Genomic DNA, 24,995 nt, shown 5'->3' on the forward strand with positions numbered 1-24,995 from the left:
ATCTAATACTAAAAAGTGATTGGCCATTGTAATGCTGTATATTTTCTTGGTGGAGGGGCACTAATGACCAGCAGAAGTCTATTGAAGAACTAACTCAAGCCAATAACTGGAATGGAGCTGCTTTTAAAATGGGTTCCCCCAGCATGAGTGAAGTTCTTGCAGATTTTTTTTAATGCTTCATATCGGCAACAGAGCAGTCTTCTTTAGAGAAGAGCTCAAATTATTTCAGTTAGGATGCTTCAGAGTTTTTAGAATTAATCCTTCCTTAGAAGGAACTGAAGTTAAACTAGTAATTTAGTGATTAGTTAGTGACAATCCAAAAATACTTCTAGCCCAATCAGGTTAGATAGCTGATGGTGAAAGAGGCATGTGTGCAAAGCATGCACACTTCTTATTTTTAAATGTGCCTGGAAAGAGGCTTTCATTTTACAATAGTTTTGTCTGCCGTGTGGCTAACAAATTTTAGCAAAAATGTGTCCATGTAAAAGGGATAAGACACTTTGCAAATGAGGTAACTATATGTAGATTTGACTGATCAGATTTACTAAGTCTCTTTTTTTGTCTAATTCTTTTAGGTTAAATTTAAGATGTAAAGTGGAAAGTATAATGTTAAAGCATAAGTTAAGAGAGTCTTTTAGATCAGCTTGTTAAATATTCTCATTGGATCAGGTTCCTCTCTTACTGCCAAAGTCTGTTTATCTATAAAGGGATAATCAAGTGTACGTATCTAGCATAGAGCAGGGCTTCTGATGACTTGAAGTTAGATTTAAAGCTTAAATTTATAAACTCTTGACTGTGAAGCATATGCAAAACTGCCTGAGTTCCGAATGAGATCCTGGCCAGCTCATGGTGCTTTTTTCTGTGAGGGGATGCTGCTGCGAAGAACACGCCAAACAACCTTGTTTAATCTCTAATGTCTAATTTGTATAGGCGTCGACCAGAGGATTATGATATTCATAACAGCAGAAAGAAACCAAGGATTGACTATCCCCCTGAGTTTCACCAAAGACCAGGTTAATATCTCATGTGCACAAATGTAAAAGTATTTGCATTTTTATTATGGAATTTTGAATTCATACCTGCCTAATGAGCTTTTAATATGTGGCTAGGATTTAAAGTGAGATTTTGCAAAAGCACTCGGCATTGCCTACCTCCCCTCTCATTGCAGTTGATGGTAAATCTCCCACTTGTTTCCCTGGGAGCTGAGTTAGGCCACTGCTGAGCCCTCTTGAAAATCCCACCTTAAATTTAATGTAAATTCTTCAGTAGTCTTAAAATAATCGGACCCCCGAGCTTATACTAGGTGGTAACCTAGACAGTTAAAATAGCCTCTTCAAACTCCATTGCTTTCTAAATGGTGGGAGTGTTTCATTTCTATGATGAGCGCCTTTCTTGCCTGTAAACGGTAATCCGAAACGTAATCATGAAGATGACCTATCCAAGTACCACTTTGAATGTATATCGCTACAAATGTAGGCCATGATGGACCTATGTTAACTTTTCTCCATAATCTTTGTATTGGTTTCAATTTGAAATTGGTGATTGACAAGCATTTATTTGCAATTAATTGAGCTTTTTGTACCATTTTTTGTAGACTTTTAACTGGGTTTCACAACTGGGGTCCCATGACCCTTAAGTCATGTGGGATGATACTAGAAGTGCCCATTTTGTTTTCAGAGAAACTTTTAAAAACTTGATATAAAGCAAGTCAGAGTGTCCTCATGCTGTTTTCAAGGGTGGTCCACTGGCAGGGTTGGGAGGAGTTTCAGCTGGAAAGTTAGGGTCTTCAGAAATAAAATAGCTTTTTCAACAGCGTAAATGCAGCAGCTGCAGATTGCAGTATTACCAGTGTACCTTTGCTGCTGAAAAAGGCGGTGTTGGGCCAGGACAGACTTCAATCTAACAAGTCTTAATGGAATGTGCACTTCTGCGTATGATGCAGTATTTCCGTAATAGACTTCTAAACCTTAAAAGCCTGCTTATATTTCAGTGTCCAGTTTCAGAGGCTGATTTCTTCAAAGAAGAGTTACTTTAATAGAGCGCTGTCATCATTAGTCAGACTTCCAACAGCATTATGTACAGCTGAGAATTAAAGTAAAAACAAAAATCACTTCTATAGCACTGCAAAAATGCTTAACGTCGTTCTGATTCCTCCCACCTTTTACAAATGCTTTTTGCTGAACTGCTTAAAGCAAGAGGTGCCAATTGCTCATTTTTTTTAAGACTATACTAGTGCCATCATAATCCATTGTAAATTTTGACCTAATTTTTAATATCTCAAGGAACTTCCATCAATTGTTGCATACAGCTGTCCAGATTAACCCTGTCTATTGGACATGCAGTTAGTAGGTAGAAATCTTGACCAGTTAATCAGTACATGCCAATAGTCAAGTGCATGAGCATTGCCAAGCTCTAGTCCTCAGTCTAGGCTTTGTCTGCACAAATATCCCTTCCCCAATTTCTTTTGTACTGCATACAAGCTCATAAAAGTGTATTTATCCTTCTTTAATGTTGGAATGCCCTTTTCTGTATGCCAATACTTTACCCATCAGACATGCAGTAAATCTGTAGAAATTACTTTGCAAGCGCTTCTGAAATGAGATAAGAACAGCAGTACGTACAAGAACATACCTTTAAGAGGAGGTTGTTGCAGAGGAAGGGTGGATGCTAACGACTGTAATTTAGGATTGTTATGGTGAAATGGTAAATTTGATTGATAACACTGCTTGATGTTTGAACAGGGTATATAAAGGATCCAAGGTATCAAGAAGTAGACAGGTAAGATGTGTTCATGTTGTTCATTTTTATGTCCTGGTAACTTGTTGATAACAGTCGCCTGGATTGAGTTTTGCAAATCTTATTCCCAACAGACGATTTTCAGGAGTTCGCCGAGATGTTTTTTTAAATGGGGTAGGTTGATGCATTTGTTTTTAACATAATTTCTTGCACTTCCAAAGTTGTTATCAAATGTTCATGTTGTTCTCTTTCATTGTAGTCCTACAATGATTACGTGAGGGAATTCCACAGCATGGGACCACCGCCACCATGGCAAGGAATGGTTTGTGTCTTGTTCAGCTTCATTTTCTAATTGAAAATAAACCCCCACATTACCCTGTGGCTGTGCCCACTCTTCCTGAGCCGCTCTCAGCCTTCGTACTCTGTTTAGTAAAGTGCCAGGTACTTCTGCTGTGTACTCTAAATTGTGAAGTGTTGCAGGAAAACAAAATTGAATGGGGTAAATTACAGTAGGTAATGTCAAGATACTGTAATCACTCTCACTGGCAATGATCAAACAATATGTATCTTGAAGCTGTCTTGACAACCTAATATGTACTAGGACGTAGGAATCCAGCTTAGTATGAATGCATAAAAAAGCAAGGAAATTTGTTCTCATAAAACAAACCGACCAAAGAACTCTCCTTACAATGCACTGTAATGGATGTGATCAGACCAGTAATCCATCAATATTTGAAGAAGGCTGAGTAGGAATACAGAATGTAGCAGGAGGGAAACTGGCCACTGAGGAGTCTCTGAGTGTAAGAGTTGTCTGGCATTGGCAGTGAAGGGTCGAGGGAGCACTGGAGTATACTTAGCATGGTCCTAGTTAGGTATGCTGCTCTGTGGCACTGGCTTTTTGGTTACTTGTGTATTCAGTTGAATAACCAACCATACCAGAAAACTATTATTCATACACTGAGTGAATGATAACGTACCAGTCGCTATCTTTGTTTTACTGAGATTAGGTTCTCTGTCAATTGGAGGGCAGAAATGATCCGCAGTTACAGAGGAATAACTAAGTTATTCTCAGTTGTCCAATTCCCTCCATTCTGGCTGTATCTGGAGTTGGATAATCACTGTGCCGTTATTTCTCAGTAACACTTGCATATTTATAGCATGATCTCTGCTCTGACTCTTGTACTTGAGAATTTTCAAATGGTTTGCCAGCAGCAGAGATGCCCCCATGGCTTCTCACTCTGACTTTTTTTTGGTTCAGCTAAGTGTGCACAAAAATACCCAAACAAATGGGGCAATCAGACTGCAGGAAGGGAAGAGCTCTTCAAAGAAAACTCAGTTCTCTGACCCATCTATCCATCCTTCTGCCCAGCCCGTCTCTACAGGTTGGCTAAATACGCATTTAAACTAGAATCCAGCCCTTTCAGGCAGTTCAGTTTGGAACCACTATGCATGCAAAACACTGTGGTGACTGAGTATGGGAGAACGGCCTGGCTGTTACAGGGAGTGGAAGTAAGACAAGTTGAGGGGACATGGAGGAGAATGGCCAAAACACATTTTTATTTATTTATTAAGATCAGTTTAGCTTCTGGCTTTTTGGCAGCCTATTTTTATGTTGTGGAATAGGCCTTTCATTCAAACTGTGAATATCCTAATAAAATTCAGCGGAATAACAGGTGCTTTGGCCTTGAAACCTCACTCGGCCTAGGATACGCTTGTCTGCATGACTCCTGTATGAGGTAGCCAGTACAGCACCTAGTGAACTAACGAAAGCTGAAGTATTCACAGTATTTCTCTCTGTCAGCCATGAAAATGGGTATCTTGAAGTGCTTTGGGGATACAGTTTTAAATAAAGGCTGGTAGCTGAAGTTCAGTGAGAAGATCTGGTTGGAATCTACGCAGTGTCCTGCTGTCCACTCCATATGCAAGATAATGTTTTAAGCCATAGTCCTCCTGCAGAGGAGAATATATTTAAATGTATTTGTTTTCCTTCAGAATGGCAGGTAACTTGTCCTTGTAATCCTCACTTTAAGGGTGATTTGCTCTGTATCTTGGAGTGTTCAACAAACTTCCTTTAATTTCCTTACAGCCACCCTATCCAGCTATGGAACAGCCTCCACATCACCCCTATTATCAGCACCATGCTCCTCCACCTCAGGCTCACCCTCCATACTCAGGACACCACCCTGTACCACATGAAGCAAGATACCGAGATAAGCGAGTAGTAAGTGTATATGAAAGCAAAGGGGAAGGGGCAAATCCCACAGACCGGCAGAAGTAGGAATAGGGGAGATTTGGGGGTTGTTAGGAGCCTAAGCATAGAGGAGATTTCTTATTTCTGAAAATCTTGGCCTTACACCTGGGCTCCTAAATGTACTTTTGAAATCAGGTCACTGAGGTGCCTAAAGCAAGGCTGTGGGTGCTTTAGGAGCACAAGTCCCACGATTTCTTGGCCCAAGTTTGTGGAAGGCTTCCAGCTGTCAATGCGTACACTTCCCTGGTTGAAATTGAGTCCAAATCAGGAAGGATTTTTTTGGTATCTGTAGCTTGTCTGGAGAGGGGAGGAAACTTGTGCTGTTGCTATGAAAAAGTTTGTTAAAGTTTCTTACTATCAACTGCCTTTGATCCTAGTTTTCCAAAAGGCCCTGGTAGTGGGTGGGTGAAGTGCTGGGGACTTTGACTGAGCAGTTAAATAAATAGCTTTGTCCTTCCCTTTCACAGCACGACTACGATATGAGGGTAGACGACTTTCTGCGTCGCACGCAAGCAGTGGTCAGTGGCCGGAGAAGCAGACCTCGAGAGAGAGAGCGGGAGAGGGAGCGCGATCGTCCCAGAGACAACAGGAGAGACAGAGAACGGGGACGGGATCGGGAAAGGGAGAGAGAGAGAATTTGTGAGCGGGACAGAGACCGAGGGGAAAGAGGCAGATATAGAAGATAATCCATCTGGAACCAGTGGTCATTTGAAACAAAACAAAGCTTGTATTTTTTTGTGTGTTTACAAGTAGTACATTTTATTTTCAGCTGTCTACTTAAAGTTTGTTGTGTAGAAGGTTTTACAATGACCCTCTTTGTTCCAAGCATGCAGTAAACTACGAACTGGAAAAACTCAATCAGCCAAAAGAAAAAATGCACAAAGTTGATATTTGAGTTGACATTTTTATTGGAGAATGAGAAACAGTTAAGAATGTAGATATTGGTTCATTTTCAATAAGTGTTCATCTACTTCTAGTGACTTCCTCCTAGGTTTTTTTTAAAATATTGATGGATAACTGCCATAATTTTTTTTTTTTTTTTTTTTGCTTTATTTTCTTACATGTAGTTTCACATGGTTCAGTGGGAAAAAATGCTGCTATCAGGTATGCAACTGTTGAAGTATGATGATTTGACTGTATGGCAGTGTTGTAGCAGCCTTTTGTTTTTCTGTTTTTAACCTTTGCTGTAGAGTGTTTTGTCAGTCTTCAATAATGAAAGCAATATTAAGAAGACACTATTGAGATCTAATTTTTAATCTTTTTAAAAATCTTCCTGTGTTCAGTAATCCTCTGGTCCATGCTATTGTCTAGCCTCTCTCTAAAATGTACGCATTGCTTGGAATGGTCACAGTTTGCGTGTGTGGCAGCAGAAAATGTTGCTGTATTCTACATTGCTACCATTTTTATAAAAAAAAATAATAATAATAAATTGGTAACAATTAAAACAATTGATTTTAGTTTGGCTTGTTATTTTAAAGGCTTCCAGGTTTGCTAACAGTTATAGGAAGGCTGGCCTGTGTATTCAAAAGTTACCTATTTTCCCCCTCAGTAATATTTCCAATGGGTGAAATTCAACCCAGACAGCTGTAAGCTGGGGCTCAGTGTCGCCGGTACTAAGGGTTGGCCTACACTAACGCTGTAACTCTAAGTTACGCTATTACATAACTGAAGTAGGTTGACTTACAGCGGTATCTACATGGTGCTGTGTCAACGGGAGATGCTCTCTTGTTGACATAGCTTTCACCTCTTGGGGGTGGTGGAGTACAGATCGATTTAGTGTGTCTTCACCAGACCTGCTAAATCAACACGGCTCCATCAATCACAGCAGTGTTGATTTCGTTGGGAGGGCAGACATGGCCTAACATTTACTGGAGTAGGTAGGTTCATTGTCTCATCTTCCTGAACCACTGCAGGAGCTTCATGGATTTTGGGATTAAATCAGAACAAAAAACTCAGTTGATTAAAACATACTTTTCTTTGTCATGAAGTAGCTGTGTAACCGCTATGCCCTCAATAACTAACTTGTAGAGAATTAGTCTCATTGATTTGAAGCAATCTGGTTTTAATGTCCTAGCCCTGTGCCCGTGAGTCAAACCACGCCCATGTCAATCAATTGCTTGATCCAGACAGATTTACAGGGCAGACACCCACTGCAGCACCAACATAGGCATGCCTCTATGTAACGCCATAGCAAATGCCATGGGATATTGCATTTACAATACATCAGTCAGTGATCTTGAACAGGACAGATTTGAATTTAAACTTGCAATAGTAAAAACCAGAGAGCTAACCTACAACTTGAGTTCACTAGGGAAAAAAAAACAAAAAACTACTTCTCTGCATGCAGTTAGAGGCATTTCCTTGTTCTCACTTTACTGAGAGTTAACTTTTGGGTTGAAATATATTATTCTTAGGCCATGTCTACAGTCAATCAGCACTGCTGCAATCAATGCAGCAGGTGTCGATTAAGCTGGTCTAGTGAAGACTCACTAAATTGAAGGGAGAGCATGCTCTGGTCAACCCTGATACTCCACCTCCCCCAGAAGAGTAAGGGAAGTTGACAGGAGAGCATCTCTTGTTGACGCAGTACGGTGTAGACACCACGGAAAGTCGACCTAGTAGCATAACTTAGGTCACCTTACCATGGTAGTATAGACAAGGCCTTAATCTCAGCTCAGGAGGCAGGAACCTCTGGCTCCCAGCACATTTAGACTCTTACAGCTGTCATACAGTGCAGAGCCATGCATATGCGATCTGTAATTTGCCTTAATTTGTCACCTGAAGCATGGCTTGTAGAGCTACTTCAGTAACTAGCAAGTTACAGTGTGTGTGTGTCTGTGCACATGTCCGCGTCATCCTAAGAAGAAGAAATTAGGGCAGTAGCAATGAGGGAGCATCTGGCCAGAGTATAAACGCCAAGCAGGCTTATGTCCAGATTTCACATGTTCAGCTCGTTCATGTGCAGCCGGGCTTGTGAAAGTCTAGCACCCAGCTTGCTACGTTCTTCTGAAAAAGGCAGCCCATTTGTCTCCACATACGTGTTCCCATCCATCTTCATTCAGTCCTACTTCCTCTGACAGCATTTGTCTCCTGCTTAGGCAAACTTTTAAATAACCTGCTCCAGTAAGGCTGCAACTGTGCATGGTAACTTCTGTGGGTAGCAGTCCAGCTGCACAAATTGCAATGCAAGTTACTGGAGGATCTGCTACAGCTGAATTCTCTGACTTGAAACTGACGCTCACCTAAGCTTTGCATATTTTAGTAGAGGAAATCTTACATAGACTTAATCAGCTTGACACTCAGTAATAGGAATTGCTTTTATTAACAAATCAGCCCACGGAGCTGAACGTGCTATCCACGAGGCAGCAAATACTTGGGCAGCAGCAGTGGCAATGTAGCGGTATCAAAGCAGCACACAGAAGGGAGCCAGCTCATTCAACAAGTGCAACAAGCATGGAATTACAGAAGTGTGCACGGGCCTAGCTCCACTCACGTGATTACAAGAGGGCAGTTTACACCAGCTGAGGAACTTACCCAGGGTTTCCAGTGATGTACAGTAACAAAGGGAATCTCAGTGATAAATCACAGAACGCTGGTGTCTGGAGCTGACTACCAATTTAGGTATTTTTCTGTATACTCAGAAACATGACCATTCACATTAGTGTGTCTTATACTCATTATATCTGCTATGATAGGCCCTGGAGGCTAGAGTCTCCTAAATCAACATCAAGATGTCCCTTTTTCAGTTTAGCATCAAAGCTTTAGCTTTTATGACCAACGCCATTTTTCCATCTTATATAGTTAAGGGTTTACATAGCTTTGAACTAACCGAAGGCTTAAGATTTGTCACAGCCAGCTCCAAAAATTAGCGCTAATAAAATAAGCTTGTATGGGGCAAGAAAATCTATGCAGTAAATGAAGAACCTTACTGTTTTCTCCAGCTGTCTTGTCTGCAGGTAAATAAGTTGCCTTCCATTGAGCGCTGGATCATATTTACAAATGCAACCCAACTCTGACAATAAAGGCAAGTTTAAAGGCACTCTTAGACACAATCTGGTGGCTTGCTTATTGTAGCAACCATGCAATACTGCAAGCCCCAGGATCATAAGTGGGACAGATCCTCAGCTGTTATAAAATTGGCACAGCTTCATGGCGCTCAACAGAATAACTGATACAGATCTACAGCTGCTGAGGAGTTGGCCCACTATGCCGATAATAGGTTTGCCCATTACTGAGGGAAATTAGCAGTTCCACTTGGCGGTTCCAGGAGCATTTTAAGACAACCTCTTACAGACCAATGAAGCCACATGTCCCATTATTCAGCAGGTCTCCTCTCCAGCAGCTCTGGAATGCTGTAGCACAGGCGCCTCGCTCCTGTGTATGGCAGCAGACGCTTGGGAATTACTGATGGCACGATGAGCTAAGCCAGTAAAGGCCTGAGCCAAAGCCCGCTGAAGTTAGTGCGAGTCTTCAGGGAGCTTTGGCAGCTATCAGGATGTGCAAGTTGCTGGTTCTGCTGTGGAGGCCAGCTAGCAAGATGAACAGAGACCATGGGCCCTAAGACTAACTTTCCACGCCCCACAGAAGGGGGATCACTGGGAAGAGGGAGTCCTGCAGCACAGGGGGATCCCTATACAGCAGGCCAGAAGAATGCATGGATGTGTGTAAGGAGGGGATGGGACACAGTGGAATGCCTTCCCCCCACCAATCAGTCTCCACCCTTTGGTGGGGCAGAGCAGCTGTTCCTTCAGCTTGCTGAGTTGCTTTGGGCCAGGGCTGGAGGCTGAGCATTGGACTAGGGAGCAAAAGGGGCAGACCTAGATACACATAAAACCCCTTGAGTTAGTCTGCCATTTCCTAGATCCCCTTGTGTACTGGTTTGACCATTGGGAGTTCTACGCTGTAGAGACTGTGATATTCCCAGCATATAGAGTTACTGCCCTTCAACTGCATGTCTGGGAAGGCTGCCATTCTAACAGCCACCCTCTTTCTTGGGCCCACACTCTAGCACCTGCCTATTGAATTCCCAGCGCTATAATTCTCAGCCATCAAATTGTGTCTTCACCCACAGAAATTAAACTCAGGGTAAAGTTTCATTAAACGTTGGAAAGATTTTTCACGAGAGCCAATGCAGAAGGGATCCAGTTGGAGCCCCCAAATCACTACACAAACCATTTCCATTTTATACTCCAGATCAGGCTTTCAGACACAGGCCACGAAGTTCTTCTCTTTGGCTGAGATTTTGAAAGGAGGCCAAGAGCGTGTGGTGAAATTCAATGGGAGTGGCGCACCTAACACTGGATTTTCAAAGGAGCCTATTCCTCGATCCTCACCATGGTTGCTAAAAAAACCTGATTTTCAAATATGTTGAGCACCCAGCATCTCCAACTGAAGTCAGGCGGAGCTGCTGCATGCCCAGAACATTTGAAAATCAAGTTATCTATTAAGACACTTAAATATGGACGTATGAACCTACAGGCAGATGGCTATTTTCAAAAGTCTTGGCCTTGCAGGTGGGCATCTTCTAGGAGCATCTGACCACTTATTTGAGCTCCAAACTAGTCAATGTCTGCTTTTCCAGGAGCCATACAACAGAGACACAGACATTCTGGTTCTGGGTGATCTAGTGAGGACACACTCTCACAGATCGCAGAGTGGGCAAATCAACTTTAATACCTGCAGGTGGAAGACACAGCAAAGGACCTAAAACATATGGGCTTCGTCCTTTGAAAATAAAGTCTCCAGAAAGTTACATTCTGAAAATCATTGCCACAGTTAGCATATGACAAGTCCCTGTGTAATCACTGAAGGAGTCCGATTGGAGGATCAAGCTAATGATTCATTCTTGTTCAGGCCAAAAGGAAATTACTGTAAACCTCACATTCGCTAGGTGCACAGCTTTCCTGATATAACATCACCGGAACATCGCCCTGATTACACATGGGTATTACAGCGTGCGCCTCATTTTCAGCATATGCCTAGAACAACGGGACCATGAACAAGCTGAAGTACCTGGCTGAACCACGGCCTAACCAGAGACAAGCGTGGCCAATAGGAACAGCAAATCTACTCCGTTTTCTTTTTCTTTACAATCCTACCGCATTTCTTACAGCAGAACAAGCAGCACCTAACAGCAATGAAAACAGCAGCTGCTGCACAGACGAGCAAGAATGCCAGGACGTCCAGGCAGTGATACTGGTACCAGGTGAGCTCATGAGCTGCTGGTCTCAAGTGCTTCGCCCCTTTGTGGCGCATGACAAATTCGATCCAGAAGACAGCTCGGTCCAGAGGCTTCATGGGCTGGTCGTGGTGAATCTTGGATAACCTCACTGCATTTTCTTTATAGCTGAAGAAATGGGGGGAAAACCAAAACAAGTGCTGGTTATTCTGAAACAGCGCTTTCCCCAACACAGCTACAGTGTGGGGCAACTTGCAAGCAAAGGGATCGCTGACCAGGCTCCCTGCTCCACACTACAGGGTCAGGTCAATGTAAGCTGCCTTGTGTCAACCTAGCTGCAGAAGCATCTTCACTTAAATTTGGCGCTCACCAACGTAGGTGCCTCTCTATGCCAACTGCGTAACACCCCCTCCCCAAGTGATGTAGAGTCACGGTCGATGTCATTAGGTCCATGCAGTGTCAGTGCAGACACTGCACTGCTTACGGTGACTGCTACCGGCTTTCAGGAGCCATCCCACAATGCCCCCCACTGACAATGCAGTCGATAGAAGCACTCCTGGTGAGGACGTGCACCGCCGACACAAGGAGCCAAGCGTCTGTGCACACAAGCGATTTAATAACTGCGGTGACTGCTGACATAAGTTAGATCAACTTAATTGTGGAGTGTAGGCACGGCCTCGGTCAAGATGTGAAGTGAGCCGAAAAGATGAACTAGCCCCTTTTTCTATTACATAATGAGACTTCTTCAGAGGGTTTGCCACAAGACACTCCTAGCGTCCAGCTTTTTCTGTCATAATTTTCCCTTGCAAAAAGTACTTCTGGGAAGATAATTTGCAGGGTTTTCCCTCCTGATCTGGTGTTTCGCAGCTTGAGACAGGTGGAATTCCCCCAGTGCCCTATGGACAGTGGTAGCAAGTTGGGAAGCTAAGATGCAGGGTCACAAACTAGCCAAGAAGGAAGTTTGCCCGTCGTCGCATGTGTGCATTGGAAATGGGCTGGGTGACTTCATTCGAACTCGCTGCAAGAAGGGAGCAGAAAACTACACAATCTCGGGCTGCTCCAAGGCCTTTTCAGAGGGATCTTTCCCAAAGAGATCACAAAATACAGTGTGAGAGAAATTGATTTACGGTCCACCCCTTCCAGGAGCTGTTGCATGCTCGGATAGAGACATGCTTAATGCAAGAATCTGTGAGGTTACCACTTGGTTTATGCACAGACTGTTCAGCATTTTTGGTGACAAGAGTTCCCAGAAGAGAAAGCCAGCTGGGTTTCTCGCCTCAGCAGCACTGGGTTTCAGTAAACTGACCCTGTCCCATTAGAGATACAAGGTAATAAAAGATACTACCTCGCCCACCTTCTCTCCTTAGTATTCTTGAACCAACACAGCTACCACAACCCTGTCCCATTTGGCAGAGACTGAACTCACCTGGAGTTGTTAATGACCGTATCCAATGCATCGATTAAATCCTGGGTTTGCATTGTGTTAAAATCCAGCTCCACTGCCATCCCTTTTGCTTTCATGTGAGCAATGTTATCCGGCTGGTCAGCGAAGATGGGAATCCCAACCATGGGAATCCCATGGTAGATAGCTTCATAGATCCCATTGGTTCCACCATGAGTAATAAAGGCTTTGGTCTTGGGGTGGCCTGGAATAGGAGAGAAGCGTTTAGGAACGATGGGTACGTAAATGCTCAGATTCCAGAGAAAAGGCAACAGTTTTGTACTAACTAGGTAAATAATGGTTTGTTTGACAAGGGGTTAGTCCTGATTACTCCAGATTAGCATTAGGAATGGATAATAGTGTGTACATGCACAAACACTAGCCAATGGGGAAGTACCTTGCAAAACTTTACAAACTCTGCTATTGATCTCCGATTAAGGCTGACCCAGCAGGAAGTTATATTTCATTCACACCGATCCCTGCACAGGTTACGCTGCATGGGTGGAGCTGGAGACAGGGGCGGCTCCAGGCCCCAGCATGCCAAGCGCATGCTTGGGGCGGCAAGCCGCGGGGGGCGCTCTGCCAGCGCCGCAAAGGCAGCAGGCAGGCTGCCCTTGGCAGCTTGCCTGCGGAGGGTCCGCTGGTCCCGCGGCTTCGGCGGACCTCCCACAGGTGTGCCTGCGGAGGGTCCGCTGGTCCCACGCCTGCGGGAGGTCCGCCGAAGCCGCGGGACCAGCGGACAGTCCGCAGGCAAGCCGCGGAAGGCAGCCTGCCTGCCGTGCTTGGGGCGGCAAAATTCCTAGAGCCGCCCCTGGCTGGAGAAGTGGGTCTCCTGGAGCCAGGCTGGCTCACATGTTCTGGGACTGGGACACAATCCTTATAGCTAGACGTAGGCAGGAGGGTTACGATGATGATAGATATAGAACCTCCCTAAAAACGACTTCCCCGAAGTGTGCTTTGGGATCTATCCCATCAGCTGGGCAACTCTCCAACTCACAGAAAGCTTGGATCTCTAGAGCCGTTCCTCCAGCCAGACAACTCCGATTGCTCACCTAGATTCCTGGCTCAGTGGCTTTGCTGACCTGGCAGTTAAAGGGTGGGAACCATTTCAGAGAAGAGGGACCTCAGACCAAGTATTTTCAAATTGGTTAAACTTTTTGAAACCTTTGACTAATCCCTAGTGGATGAAATCAGAGATGTTACTCTCCTTCCCCTCCTTCACTTCTTTGCTCTTTTTACTCTTTTTACGATCTTCTTTGTAAAAAGAAGATTCAATAGAATGCAAATAAAAAGGGAAAGGCAGTGGCTGCCTTCTAGATACTGATGTTTAAATGCTACACACCAGTTACTGGGTCTGATTCACTCCCATTTATCCCAGTGTAACTCCAGTTTTTGCACCACTTCTGCTCCCCTTCTGTGTGTTTACTCTAGTTTTTGTCTCGGAAGCCACACACACTGATTCCAAGGGTAGTTGCACCAGGACAAAGCAATATTGTTCTCTCTCTGGTTTTATGGCAATGCTATTTCGGGCCATGCAGCTGAGAACAGCACTGGCTGGTTTCAGGACTTCAGACCCAAAGCTGCTACCCAGATAGAGCTTTACTGTCGCTCCCACTTGGCTCACTGCTTTCCTAACAGTCAACTATGCAGTTTACACCCCACTGCCCCAGGAAGAGTCTCCACTTGGCCATACTGAGTCTCACTCGGGTTGTTGCCTGTTCCACTCTCTCCATAGCTCTGGTCTCCATCACGCTTGTCTAACTGATCCCACATAGGCCAACAGCAACCTGGGACACACAACAGCTAGAAGAACAAGTCTTCACTGCTGAAAATGAATTACTAAGGGCCAGGGCCACACAGGTATTCAGGCTTCTAACTTCCACTGTTATCAGGGAGAGTTAAGCACCTTAGTACCTTTTGTGAACCCTATCCTTGTTCTGCTACCATCACCAGTGTAATTAAGACTGAGTAAGCACCTCTCCTTAGATCACCAACACACTAAATACCCTGGCCTCCAAGTGACCTCAGGTGCTGCATTTGGCTACAGGATGAGCTTGTGTGTGTATAATGGGCAATCTAGTCTCTTTTTGTCATAAATGAAATGAGTAAAGAGGGGAGGGAACACGCTTGTCAATACTGAGAAAAGCTCATCTAGGAATATTTCCAGCAGAGTCTTACCAAGCAGGTCATTCTGGGGTATCCAGTCGTAAATCCTAGTGTTGGGTCCTAAAGTTTCTGGTTTCTTCCCTTTGTATCGCCAAAGAACCTTGAATGAAAACGTTTGAAGATACACATGCTGTAGTTGAGGCTGCACCATCGCACTGCAGTGCAATCTGCGGCCCAATCCAAAGCCCACTGACGTCTACTGGAGTCTTTCCATTGATTTCAGTGGGTTTAGATGAGGCCCTTGTTTAGCAAGGCTTCTTTTGAGCTGCTTGAGTTATTTACATGCACATTTGTAGTAAGATATTATACTACTGATTAGATCTTCCACACAGCGCTTTGAGAGCAGTATCATTATCCCCATTGTACAGATGGGGAAACTGAGGCATGGGTGGGACCGTAACTTGCCCAAGGTCACCCAACAGGCCAGTGGCCAAACCAGGAATGGAACCCAGTCCTGCTCTCTATCCACTAGTCCACACTGCCTTATTGTGGCATGGGAGCTCACCCCATGTGGTTTTATTCAAGTGAGTCACATACAAGAAAAATACTATCAAGTTAATTTCTGTGACCACTCAGGACTCAACCCTGCTTCTTTGCAAGCCTCAAACCCAGTGACTTCAATTGAAGCTGCAGGAGAAAAAAAAAAAAAATCAGAGCACTTATACTGAGGGGAAATAACAAGCCTACCTTTAGGCAATGCAGTTTGAAAGCTGTGGCCTGAGGGAAGCAGGGATTTTACAGCAGTGCTGCTGATCTTGTCAGCAGGAAAGCAGTTCACTGACAGTAACTGACCTTTTGTGGAATCTGGCTGAGGGCCAAGGCAACCATGTTACTTTTCTCCTCGGTTAAGTTGTAAATCATCGAGCCAAGAGAAAACACCACGATACCATGTTCCCCTGAACTCTGGACAAACTCTTCCATTTCCTGGAGAGAGACAAGAGCCTTTTAATGTTGGAAAGCAGCCACACCATCCAGTGTATTGTGTTCTGTTCACAGCACACCTACGAAATAAAACCAAAATACTCTAACCTGAAAGTCTAAGCGTAACACTGTTTTTTCCCTTAGACTCCAGAAATCTCACACACAACAAACAAATCCAGAGCCGCACCTCAGGAAGAGAGGCACAACTCAATTCACCATGCCCTAGGCTGGCTCTTTTGCAGATTGACTGCTGATCTCCGCTTCCCTATAGAGTAGTCTGCAAACAGGAGCAGAAAACTCCTTAAAATGACAAGCTATCCCTTTAAATTCTAACCCACTTTTCAAGGCACTGGCATATTGAAATAGGTGAAAGGTACTCAGTAGAAATACACATAGCAAGAGACATTTATTTTAATACAAAGCTTATCAAAGAGAAGGCTAAAATGTTATTTGATCACGGTCTCTAAGCACCTACATGGGGAAATTTCTTATAGCAGAGGGTTCTTTAATCTAGCTGACACAGGTAAAATGAGCCAATGGCTAGCTTTTAAAAAAAGCGATTGCATGGGCAGCTGATTTAACAAAGCTTTCATTGTCATCATTTATTAGCTGTTCAGCACAGATATATGTCTGGCGCCCAGCAGTTCGATCTGTCCATCATTCCTATCTGACTCAGGCAACATCTACACTACACACTACTTTCGTCGGCGTGTAGCGTACATGCAGCACCACGTCCATGCTGCAGGTGTCAGGGAAAAGGCTCTAGCGGGGCGGGGGAGGCAGCAAGGAAAGCCTCAGTCTGTCCCTGCTGCCTTTTCCCAGTGCCAGAGCCTTTCCCTGTGGAGGGAGGAAGTCTTTCCCTGATGCTTCCCCCTGCCAAAGGCTCCAGCGGCCAGATGGAACAGCAATACAGGTGTGGGAGGCACAGCTTGGGTGAGTAGAGAGCCATGGGACGAGGGGTGTACTTGGGTATTTTTTAAGCTAAGCACTGGATTCACTACTGCTGTGCCTTAATGACCCTCTCCCCCATAAGGATCCACAGGTGGGTCCTACACATAGTGTACCTCATCCAGTGCACTAAAGACATCAGCAATAACGATGGTGAAACCAGATAATAGCTACACTCTCGAATGAACTCGCACAGGAAAATACTAAAAGACAAAAACACCGTGTCACCTGTGGGTGAACATTTTTCACAGAACAATGGCTCCACATCGGAGCTCTCAGTCCTCATCCTCAAAGAAAACCTGCCCGACACTTTCAAATGCCGAGCCTGGGAGCTTAAATTCACGACTCTGCTAGAGACTAAAAATCATGGACTGAACAGAAACATTGGAATTATGGCTTATTACAACAATCTGTAACTCGCCAAATGACACCCTCTCACAGGTGCTTTCCCCCCTGCCCCTTCCTTTCCTCCCTATCAGGGCTGGCTCTAGGCATTTTGCTGCCCCAAGCAAAAAACTTTTGACTGCCCCCCATCCCAGCCCTCACCCTCTGCCCCCACCAGTGCCCTCCTCCATCCACATCCCCTGCCGCCCCAGCCCTGGGCTCTCCCCCCCACTCACCTGCACCCCCTGCCGCCCCAGCGCTGGGCTCCTCCCCATCAGTGCTGACTCTGCCCGCTCCCCCCTTGCCTTCAGCTGGTCCAGCGCTGGCAGGGTTGGGGTAAGCAGCACGGTCCTTCCAGCCAGGGCTCCCGCCTCCAGGACTGGCCAGGACCCGGGAGGGCAGAGCCGGGGGACTACCCCTGCAGCGAGCTGAGGAGCTGGGGCAGGGCATCCCCAGAGGGAGCGGAGCCCCAGACAGTGGGATGTGGGCCCCGCACAGCAGCACCCCGCCCTCTATGGCCCCACTGCTGCTGCTGCTTCTGGCCGCCCTGCTGCAGTCCCTGGGTGGCTCGGGCCACTTCGCCGAGCCCCAGCTGTGGCGCTTGGGAGTGGCCACCCTGCAGCACCTGCAGGGGCTCCTTGTGCCTTGTGGGGGAGCCCCAAGCCTGAGTGTCCCCCACTCGGAGCCTGCCCAGCCCAGCCACAAGGTGCGGGCGCTGCTCCCCTGTGGGGTGAAGTGCAGCAGCCCCCGGGCACCCACACACGACACATTGCTGCTGCGAGGGCTGGCTCTACATTTTTGCTGCCCAAAGTAAAAATAAAAAAAAATGGGGGGGGGGCTGGAATGCTGCCCCTGAAAATGTGCCGCCCCAAGCAGGTGCTTGGTTTGCCGGTGCCTAGAGCTGGCCCTGCTCCCTATCACCGGAGAGATGTTAACAGGTCACTTGAAATGTGGTAGTTACATGTGCTAAACAATCTGTTCCACCTTGCATTTAGCTGTGACACTCTGTTTCCCAGACCTGAAGAACAGCCGTGTGTGGCTGGAATGTTTGTCTCTCTCGCCAATAGAAGTTGGTCCAAAAAAATATATTACCTCACCCATCCTGTCCCCCCAGCAGGCAGAAAGGCGATTGACTACAGGCCAGCTCCTGAGATGGTGTAAATCAATACAGCTCTGAAACTGGCCCTGTATTTTCAATTAGCAACAGAGCATCATCCAACATTGCAGTGATGCATAACTGATTTTTCTTGCCCAAAGCTGACATTGTTCTCAGCGAGCTTCTCAGGATATGGCATACCCTGCATGCGGAAACCAGACAAACAAACAGCTGTTGATCTGAGGGGCAGATGACTAGACCAAGGGGGACTATTAAGGTACCTCAGGTAAAGGCTTTGCCGGCTTGCAGTGGAGTCCCCCAACAAACTCAAAGTTAGGCAGGAAAGGACGAGGGAATTCAAAGTCCCAGTACGTTCGGATCAGCCACATCTCTGCTTTGCCCATCGTTTCACACAGCGTCGTGGGCCTTCCTGCAAGCAAAAGATAGGAGTTAAAATTAGCTGCAGGAGGGAGCAATCTTGCTCATTGTCTATTGAAACATACCAGCCCTATATCTGAGACCTGGCACTCCTGGACACTGTTCAGTGCAGCGTGGCCTAGTGAACAGAACTGGGACTCAGGAAACCTGGGTTTTATCACAGCTCTGCCACTGTGTTGTTGCATGGCTTTGGGCAGGTGACCTCAACTCTCTTTCCCCTCCCATCCTTCAGGCTGACACACTGCAGCTTCACTGATTTACCCTAAATTGGGTTTGTTCAAATGGTGCAACTGTGTGTCTGGACTTCCTTATAATTTGGTGTCTGTACACTTATGTATGTAAAGTGAACCAATAGCAGTGGCCACACAAAGTTACAGTGGTTTAACTAAACTGGTATAAAGTTACACCTTTAGCTGAATCGCTACAACTATCTGTTTAGACCAGGCCTTAGATTGCAAACTCTTCAGGGCAGGGATTATGTGTTTGTCTAGGGCTTAGCACAGGGAACAGTCTAACTCAGGGGGGCATCTAAATGTGCCCGCGTCCTGGCCGGGGTCAAGCATCCCCCGAAATTCGGCGGCATTTTGGCATCGCCACCTCTGGATGACGCTGCTTGCCGCCAACAAGTGACATCATCCAGAGGTGGCGATGCCGAAACGCCGCCGAATTTCGGCAGCATTTCGGCATATGCTCAACCGTTGCCACAGTCCTTCATCTGGCGCCCGCCAGACGAAAAAGGTTGGGGACCACTGCTCTAGCTGCTACTCTCAGATAAATAATAGGAAATTTTGTCTAGAGTCTCAATCAGGCTGATCACAGCTAGGAATGAAGATTGTCAATGATGCAGCCCCATGTCCTGCCCTGTTTAGAGCTGAAGTGCTGACTAACAGGATTTCATACACACGTGACACCATGATACAGTAAACTTTGATCATGACACAGGTTAGTTAGTATGCAGTGTTGTTGTAGCTGTGTCAGTCCCAGGATATTAGACAGACAAGGTGGGTGAAGTCACCTCTTTTATTGGATAAACTTCTATTGGTGAGAGAGACAAGCTTTTGAGCTACACAGATCTTTCCTTCAGGTCAGGGAAAGGTACTCAGGCCTGGTCAACACTGCACGGTTAGGTCAATGTAAGCTGCCTTGCGTCGACCTAATGCCTCTCTACGCCGAGTTAGTAACACCATCCCCGCCCTGAGCGACTGATCTCTGCTGAGCACAACCTACCTAAACTGGAGAAGGGAAGCGGTGGGGAGGCAGAGAAGACTCTGCAAGAAGCAAATCCTGTCACGGGTGACTAGTTTTTTCTGCTAAAGGAGCGAAGAAGTTCAGCAGCAATCCCAGCAAACTGCTCCCCTGCTGGGCTGCTGATAATCATATAGCCATTTGCTCTCGTTTCTGCATAGACACAGTTTGGAAAACAGTCCATAGCCAACAACACTATATAAAGACCTCCCAAACCATCTGGCTACAGCACGTCTGTACTTTGCTGGGCCAAGCGTTCTATTGGGCTTGCAGTGCTTACTCACATCTTTAAAGTGTGTTGGGATCTACGGATAAAGCACTACAGACCTATACATCATTGTTAGTAGCCTTATCTTTTTCAGATGGGTTAACTAAGGCCTGGCGAGGGTCAGGGGCTTGGTTGGGAGGGCCACAGGCCTAGGGCTTAGGGTGTTGGCTGCCTTCTCTCGGATACTTCATTTGCTCTGCTCGTTGATCACTTTTTCATGATGTTGAGAAGGAAGGCTGGCTGTCCTGCACACGCCTCGCCAGTGTAGGCCTCAAACCTGCACATACAACTTTACTCCAGGAAGTTGTCTTAATGCGCAGAAATTTCAAAAGCTCCCACCTCACAGGGCTCTTTGAGCCCAAGCTCCAGCCCGAGTCCAAACACCTACTCTGCAATTAAACAGCCCCACAGCCGGCGTGAGCCCAGATCAGCTGGCATGGAACAGCCGTGGGGTTTGAACTGCAGTGTAGACATATCCTAAGTGTCTTAGGGTTAGATTTTCAAAGGTATTTAAGTGCCTAAAGATACCGCAGGTGGCAGTGTGAAATTTATAGATGTGCCTAGGCAGGTTAGGTGTTTAACTCCCATTGAAACTCAAAGGGACAAACTCACAGAGGCACTTTTGTAACTCCTGCCAGGAGCCTAAATTCCCTTTGCCAATCAGTTCCTTAGTCACTTTCAGAAATAGGACTTCAATGTGCTTGAAAATGTTGCCTATTGACTGCACTGGAACTAGCACATGATCCTGCAAAGACGACGACCAAGTCTTCAGGCTGCTCTCTGAAAGCCATGGTCTTACCTCTCATGTCCATTACAAAACTCAAGCACGTACGAGCAAGGAAACGAGCATTTAAGAGCACACGTCTTACATTGCCCATATAATAAACATTATTTTTATAATATACAAGGTAATTAAGATCTCAGACCAATCTGGCCCCAATTCCAGAAAGCACATAAACACGTGCTTAGATCCCATTGACTTCAAGTTAAAGCACATGTTTAAGCACCCTTCTTGAGTAGGGATACTTTACTGAACTGGGGGCTTAACTTCAACCCTGGGCCTCATTTAGATACTTCCCAGGGAAATGGGACTAAGGCCTGGTCTACACTGGGGCGGGGAGGGGAGTGTCGATGTAAGATACACAACTTCAGCTATGGTAATACCGTAGCTGAAGTCTAAGTATCTTATTCCGACCTACTTCCCATCCTCACCGCGCGGGATCGACATTCGTGGCTCCCCCGCTGACTCCGCTACCGCCGCTCACTCCAGTGAAGTTCCAGAGTCGACGAGGAGTGCGTTCGGGGATCGATATATCACATCTAGATGAGACACGATATATCGATTCCCGATAAATTGATCGCTACCCGCAAATACGGCGGGTAGTCTGGACATACCCTAAGAATGCAAAGGTGGTTAATTGGAGATCAGTGGTAAAGCTTAGCTCCTGTTTATTAAAAAGGGAGCAGGACTGTGCCCACATTCAGGGCATGTTTGGCTGACATTTGAGGCTTTGTGAATACAAGTTTCTACAAAACCTAGAACGTTAAATTTCATTTAAAATGTAAACAACTTATCCTTAAGGAATCCTCCACTGTCCCTGCAGGACTGTGCTCACATGGGAAAACCAGGAAGTGAAATGTATTTGAAACTTTTATAAAACTAATTGTCCCAGCTCAGAGAAATGCAAAAATTGATCAAACAGTAAAAAGAAAATTACATCTAAAATTCCTTTCAATACTTATATCTGGCTTTGGAGGTGAAAGTACTCAGTGCTCTTGAAGAAGAAGGCCACTTAGGGACCTAAATTGAGTTCCTAACTTGAGGCCCCCAATTTTTAAAGTCTTGGCCTGGGCTAAAAAGCTATGTATGTCCAGTCACAGTCTCACCTAAGACATCACTGTAATACTGATTCCATTCATCCCCCCAGAAATGCAGGAAAAAAACATCATGGTAAATATAAAGCAGCAAGTTTGTCATCTTCTCTATGAAGGACATCCTGTCTGTCAATCCCCCCGTGCTGGCAGGTACGTATGAAGGAGGGGCTGGAAGCCCCCCACACAGCCGCTCCACTGTGTTCCCTTCAGAGAACCGGAAAGTATAGACAAAAGGGATTTCAAGCAACTCTGCTACCAGCTCACCGCCCAGAGAAAGAGGGTCTGAGATCAGCACATCAAACCCTGCTTGCTGGAGCTTTGCTATCAGCCTGGGGTTCAGCACTACACTGTCACAGGTCTGCTTGAACATCTTGATAGAGACTTCCATGAATTCTTTCATTTTCAACATGAGCTCCCAGTAGGACAGACGGGGATGCTCATACATCCACAGGTGCAGGAAGTCCTCCAACAGGGCCACCATGGTCTCCTTGGTAAAGGGCACTGGAAGGACCTCAAAGTCAAACGGGGAAGAGGGCTCATTGTAATCGATGCGCAAATTTACTGAAGGCACCAGCACAGTCACATCATGGCCCCGAAGGGAGAGTTCCTCCAGCACCAGTTTTATGTTGAGCCAGTGACTGGCATCGGTGGGCCAGACCAGCACCTTCCCACAGGATCCTGAGCCTCAGTAGCTCATGTGAACCCACAGCACCAGCAAAAGCCATTTCTTCAACATCCTGGCTGCACCTCTCATTGGAGCTAAGTTCAGTTCCAAAGTCCACAGTGTAAACACTTTTAAGCACAGCCCACAAAGACTGGATCTTGAATGTTGCAATCTTCATATAAGGTCATTTCAATGCAAAATTACCATATTTGGGGACATGCTCAGCAAGTACCAAACTCTGTCGTGGATCACCTAGGATTCTGCTACAGGAGAAGGCACCGTTACCTCTGCAGGACAACTGTTGTAATGCAATGTGTGGAGAAGGTGGCTGTGGATGCAGCTGAGGCCTCTTTCCAAGGAGAAGAGAGTGATCCATCCTTGGATGATAGCGCATGGGTCACTATATTATCTTTCCACAGGAAACTCTGCATCACCCTTACTGCCTAGCCTGCCCTACTCAAGGATCACTGGGGCACAATCAGAGCCAGAGCTTTTTGCATTCAATGCCCAGTGCAATACTGCTAGTGCATACAGATCACAGAGCAGCCATCACACACTCATAGCCTTGAATATGAGCATCTGTTTTTATCAGTAAGAGGGAAGTTGGTTAGGAACCAGACCTCTCTGCTTAGTGTTCTCTTCAGCAACGCGGGGAATGCCATCTTTGGATCAACCAATGAACCTCTAGGAGTTGAAAAGCGTAACCCTCCTTCTGGTGAAGCTTCCATTCTCAGAGCAGGTAGTTGGCAAACACCCAGCTTCCTCGTTACCTTGCCTGTGGGCAAATGCTTGTCTGTGGTGTGTTCTCAGAACTAGTCCCATCCCACAAACTCAAACAGGTTTAACTACCTTTATCACGATGCCAACAAATACCTCGTCTCTGGCACAGTGTATGCATGTGACAGACTGAAACTGCTACTTTCCTACACAGGCACCTTTTACTTCAGCTACTTGTTTGCAGTGAATATTTGCTTTATCTGAGCCACATCTTGAAAGGAAAAGTCCACATAATGAATTTATAAGACACCTTTTCTTGGCATTTATTGTTAAATGTCTGGTCTTACCCAACTCCTCCAGCTGGCTCATCCAGGCGGCCACCTTTCGCTGTGGTCTGTGACCCTTTGATTTTCTTTTCAAGCCGATTTCTCAGATCCTGAACTCCTTGCTGCAGCTCATCTCTGTTAGCAAGTTCCAGACTGGCCAGAGTTTTCTTTGGTCTCCACTAATCCATGGAAAACCTTCTGGTCTATAGCAGTCAGATAATCTGACTTACTGATCTGATCTGTCTTACTATTGCAAACTGGGAGTGTTGCAACTCCAGACTCTTTGTAGTTGCCACTCCAATAGAGATTTCACCTCTGCCTGCAATTCATCCCTCAGGCTATTCTGGGAAGACTCCAGATGCTGCTTTAATTCCTTTTGCAAAGTCTCTAATTGTTTTAGGTCTTGTTATACTTCCTTTTGTCCAGCTTCGATTTCTCTGAGCACTTCCATTATTTATTCCATCATTTGTTCCACAGGTCTCTCTGTGAAGCAATCCTGTTTACTTGTAAAGAGTGCACAAAGCCCGGCTTCCTTCCACACAACTCTGCTCAAAAAGCTCCCTATAGAAGCTTTTCCCCCTAAGGGTCATTCTCCTAGTCCCAGTGCTTGTTCAGCTGTCTCCTTGACTTTCTATTCCTTTTCTCCTAGCTTCTCTGGTATGTTAATCTGCTTCTCTGACACAATCCAATCCAATAAATCCCCTGCCCCTTACTGTTATCAGATCACAGAGGAATGCTGTGGGTCACACGACAACTCCTACTCCAGCCTTCCACGTGACTTTGTTCTGGGCAGAGACCCCTAACTGGTTCAGCTATCTGGTTCCATGAAGAAGTTTATTTATCTATTATTTTTTTTTTTACATTTATCCAGAATGAGGGGGACTGATACTCCCACCAGTTTCAACAAGGTTTAACCCAACCTATGACTGTATTTATCTGACCAGCACATCACAATGTTTAATATAGTAGTCCTGACAACATCCTTGTGAGGTAATGCATGGCTAGCATCCTCATATACAGATAGGGAATTGAGGTGCAGAGAGATGGAGGCCTTATCTAAACAGGTTTTTTGTTTGTTTGTTTGTTTGTTTTTAACCAGTACAACTATTTCCATCAAGGTATGTTTGGGGTTTAAAAAAAAATAGCTATACCAGTATAATCGCTAGCAAGGAGTCAGTGATGTTGACTGAAACATGCCTTATACCCATATAACATATTCCCCTTTCCACATGGGAAGAGGTGATGCTGCTATAAACACCTGGACACGTCCCTCCTCACTCCAGGTGTGGTACCATTTTAGCTACAATGGTATAGCTAAAGCAGTACAACTTTTATCTACAG

The 24,995-nt window shown here is 45.5% G+C and overlaps 2 protein-coding genes across 9 annotated transcripts in view; one reads left to right on the plus strand and one right to left on the minus strand.

The window, feature by feature from the left end:
* The window catches only part of YTHDC1 (YTH N6-methyladenosine RNA binding protein C1), a 35,657-nt gene extending 29,222 nt beyond the window's left edge, over positions 1 to 6,435 (plus strand). For all 3 annotated transcript variants that reach the window (XM_050944995.1, XM_050944996.1, XM_050944997.1), the window contains 6 exons: positions 931 to 1,013; positions 2,742 to 2,778; positions 2,871 to 2,910; positions 2,996 to 3,058; positions 4,823 to 4,957; positions 5,455 to 6,435. In XM_050944995.1, the coding sequence (XP_050800952.1) occupies positions 931 to 1,013; positions 2,742 to 2,778; positions 2,871 to 2,910; positions 2,996 to 3,058; positions 4,823 to 4,957; positions 5,455 to 5,673 (577 nt within the window). In that variant the 3' untranslated portion in view covers positions 5,674 to 6,435. The remainder of the gene's footprint in view (positions 1 to 930; positions 1,014 to 2,741; positions 2,779 to 2,870; positions 2,911 to 2,995; positions 3,059 to 4,822; positions 4,958 to 5,454) is intronic.
* A 365-nt stretch (positions 6,436 to 6,800) lies between these two features.
* Positions 6,801 to 24,995, minus strand: part of LOC127047088 (UDP-glucuronosyltransferase 2A2-like) — a 29,269-nt gene continuing 11,074 nt past the window's right edge. For 3 of the 6 annotated variants that reach the window (XM_050945021.1, XM_050945020.1, XM_050945019.1), the window contains exons 2-6: positions 18,403 to 18,551; positions 15,565 to 15,696; positions 14,785 to 14,872; positions 12,592 to 12,811; positions 6,801 to 11,333 (exon numbers count right to left, since the gene is read on the minus strand). In XM_050945021.1, coding sequence (XP_050800978.1) covers positions 11,054 to 11,333; positions 12,592 to 12,811; positions 14,785 to 14,872; positions 15,565 to 15,696; positions 18,403 to 18,551 — 869 coding nt within the window. In that variant the 3' untranslated portion in view covers positions 6,801 to 11,053. Of the gene's footprint in view, positions 11,334 to 12,591; positions 12,812 to 14,784; positions 14,873 to 15,564; positions 15,697 to 18,402; positions 18,552 to 21,959; positions 22,612 to 23,675; positions 24,290 to 24,995 lie in introns of those variants that run through there. The other 3 variants (XM_050945024.1, XM_050945023.1, XM_050945022.1) reach the window with 3 other exon arrangements.

The sequence above is a fragment of the Gopherus flavomarginatus genome, chromosome 3 (genome assembly GCF_025201925.1).
Source record: "Gopherus flavomarginatus isolate rGopFla2 chromosome 3, rGopFla2.mat.asm, whole genome shotgun sequence".
Lineage (NCBI taxonomy): Eukaryota > Metazoa > Chordata > Testudines > Testudinidae > Gopherus > Gopherus flavomarginatus.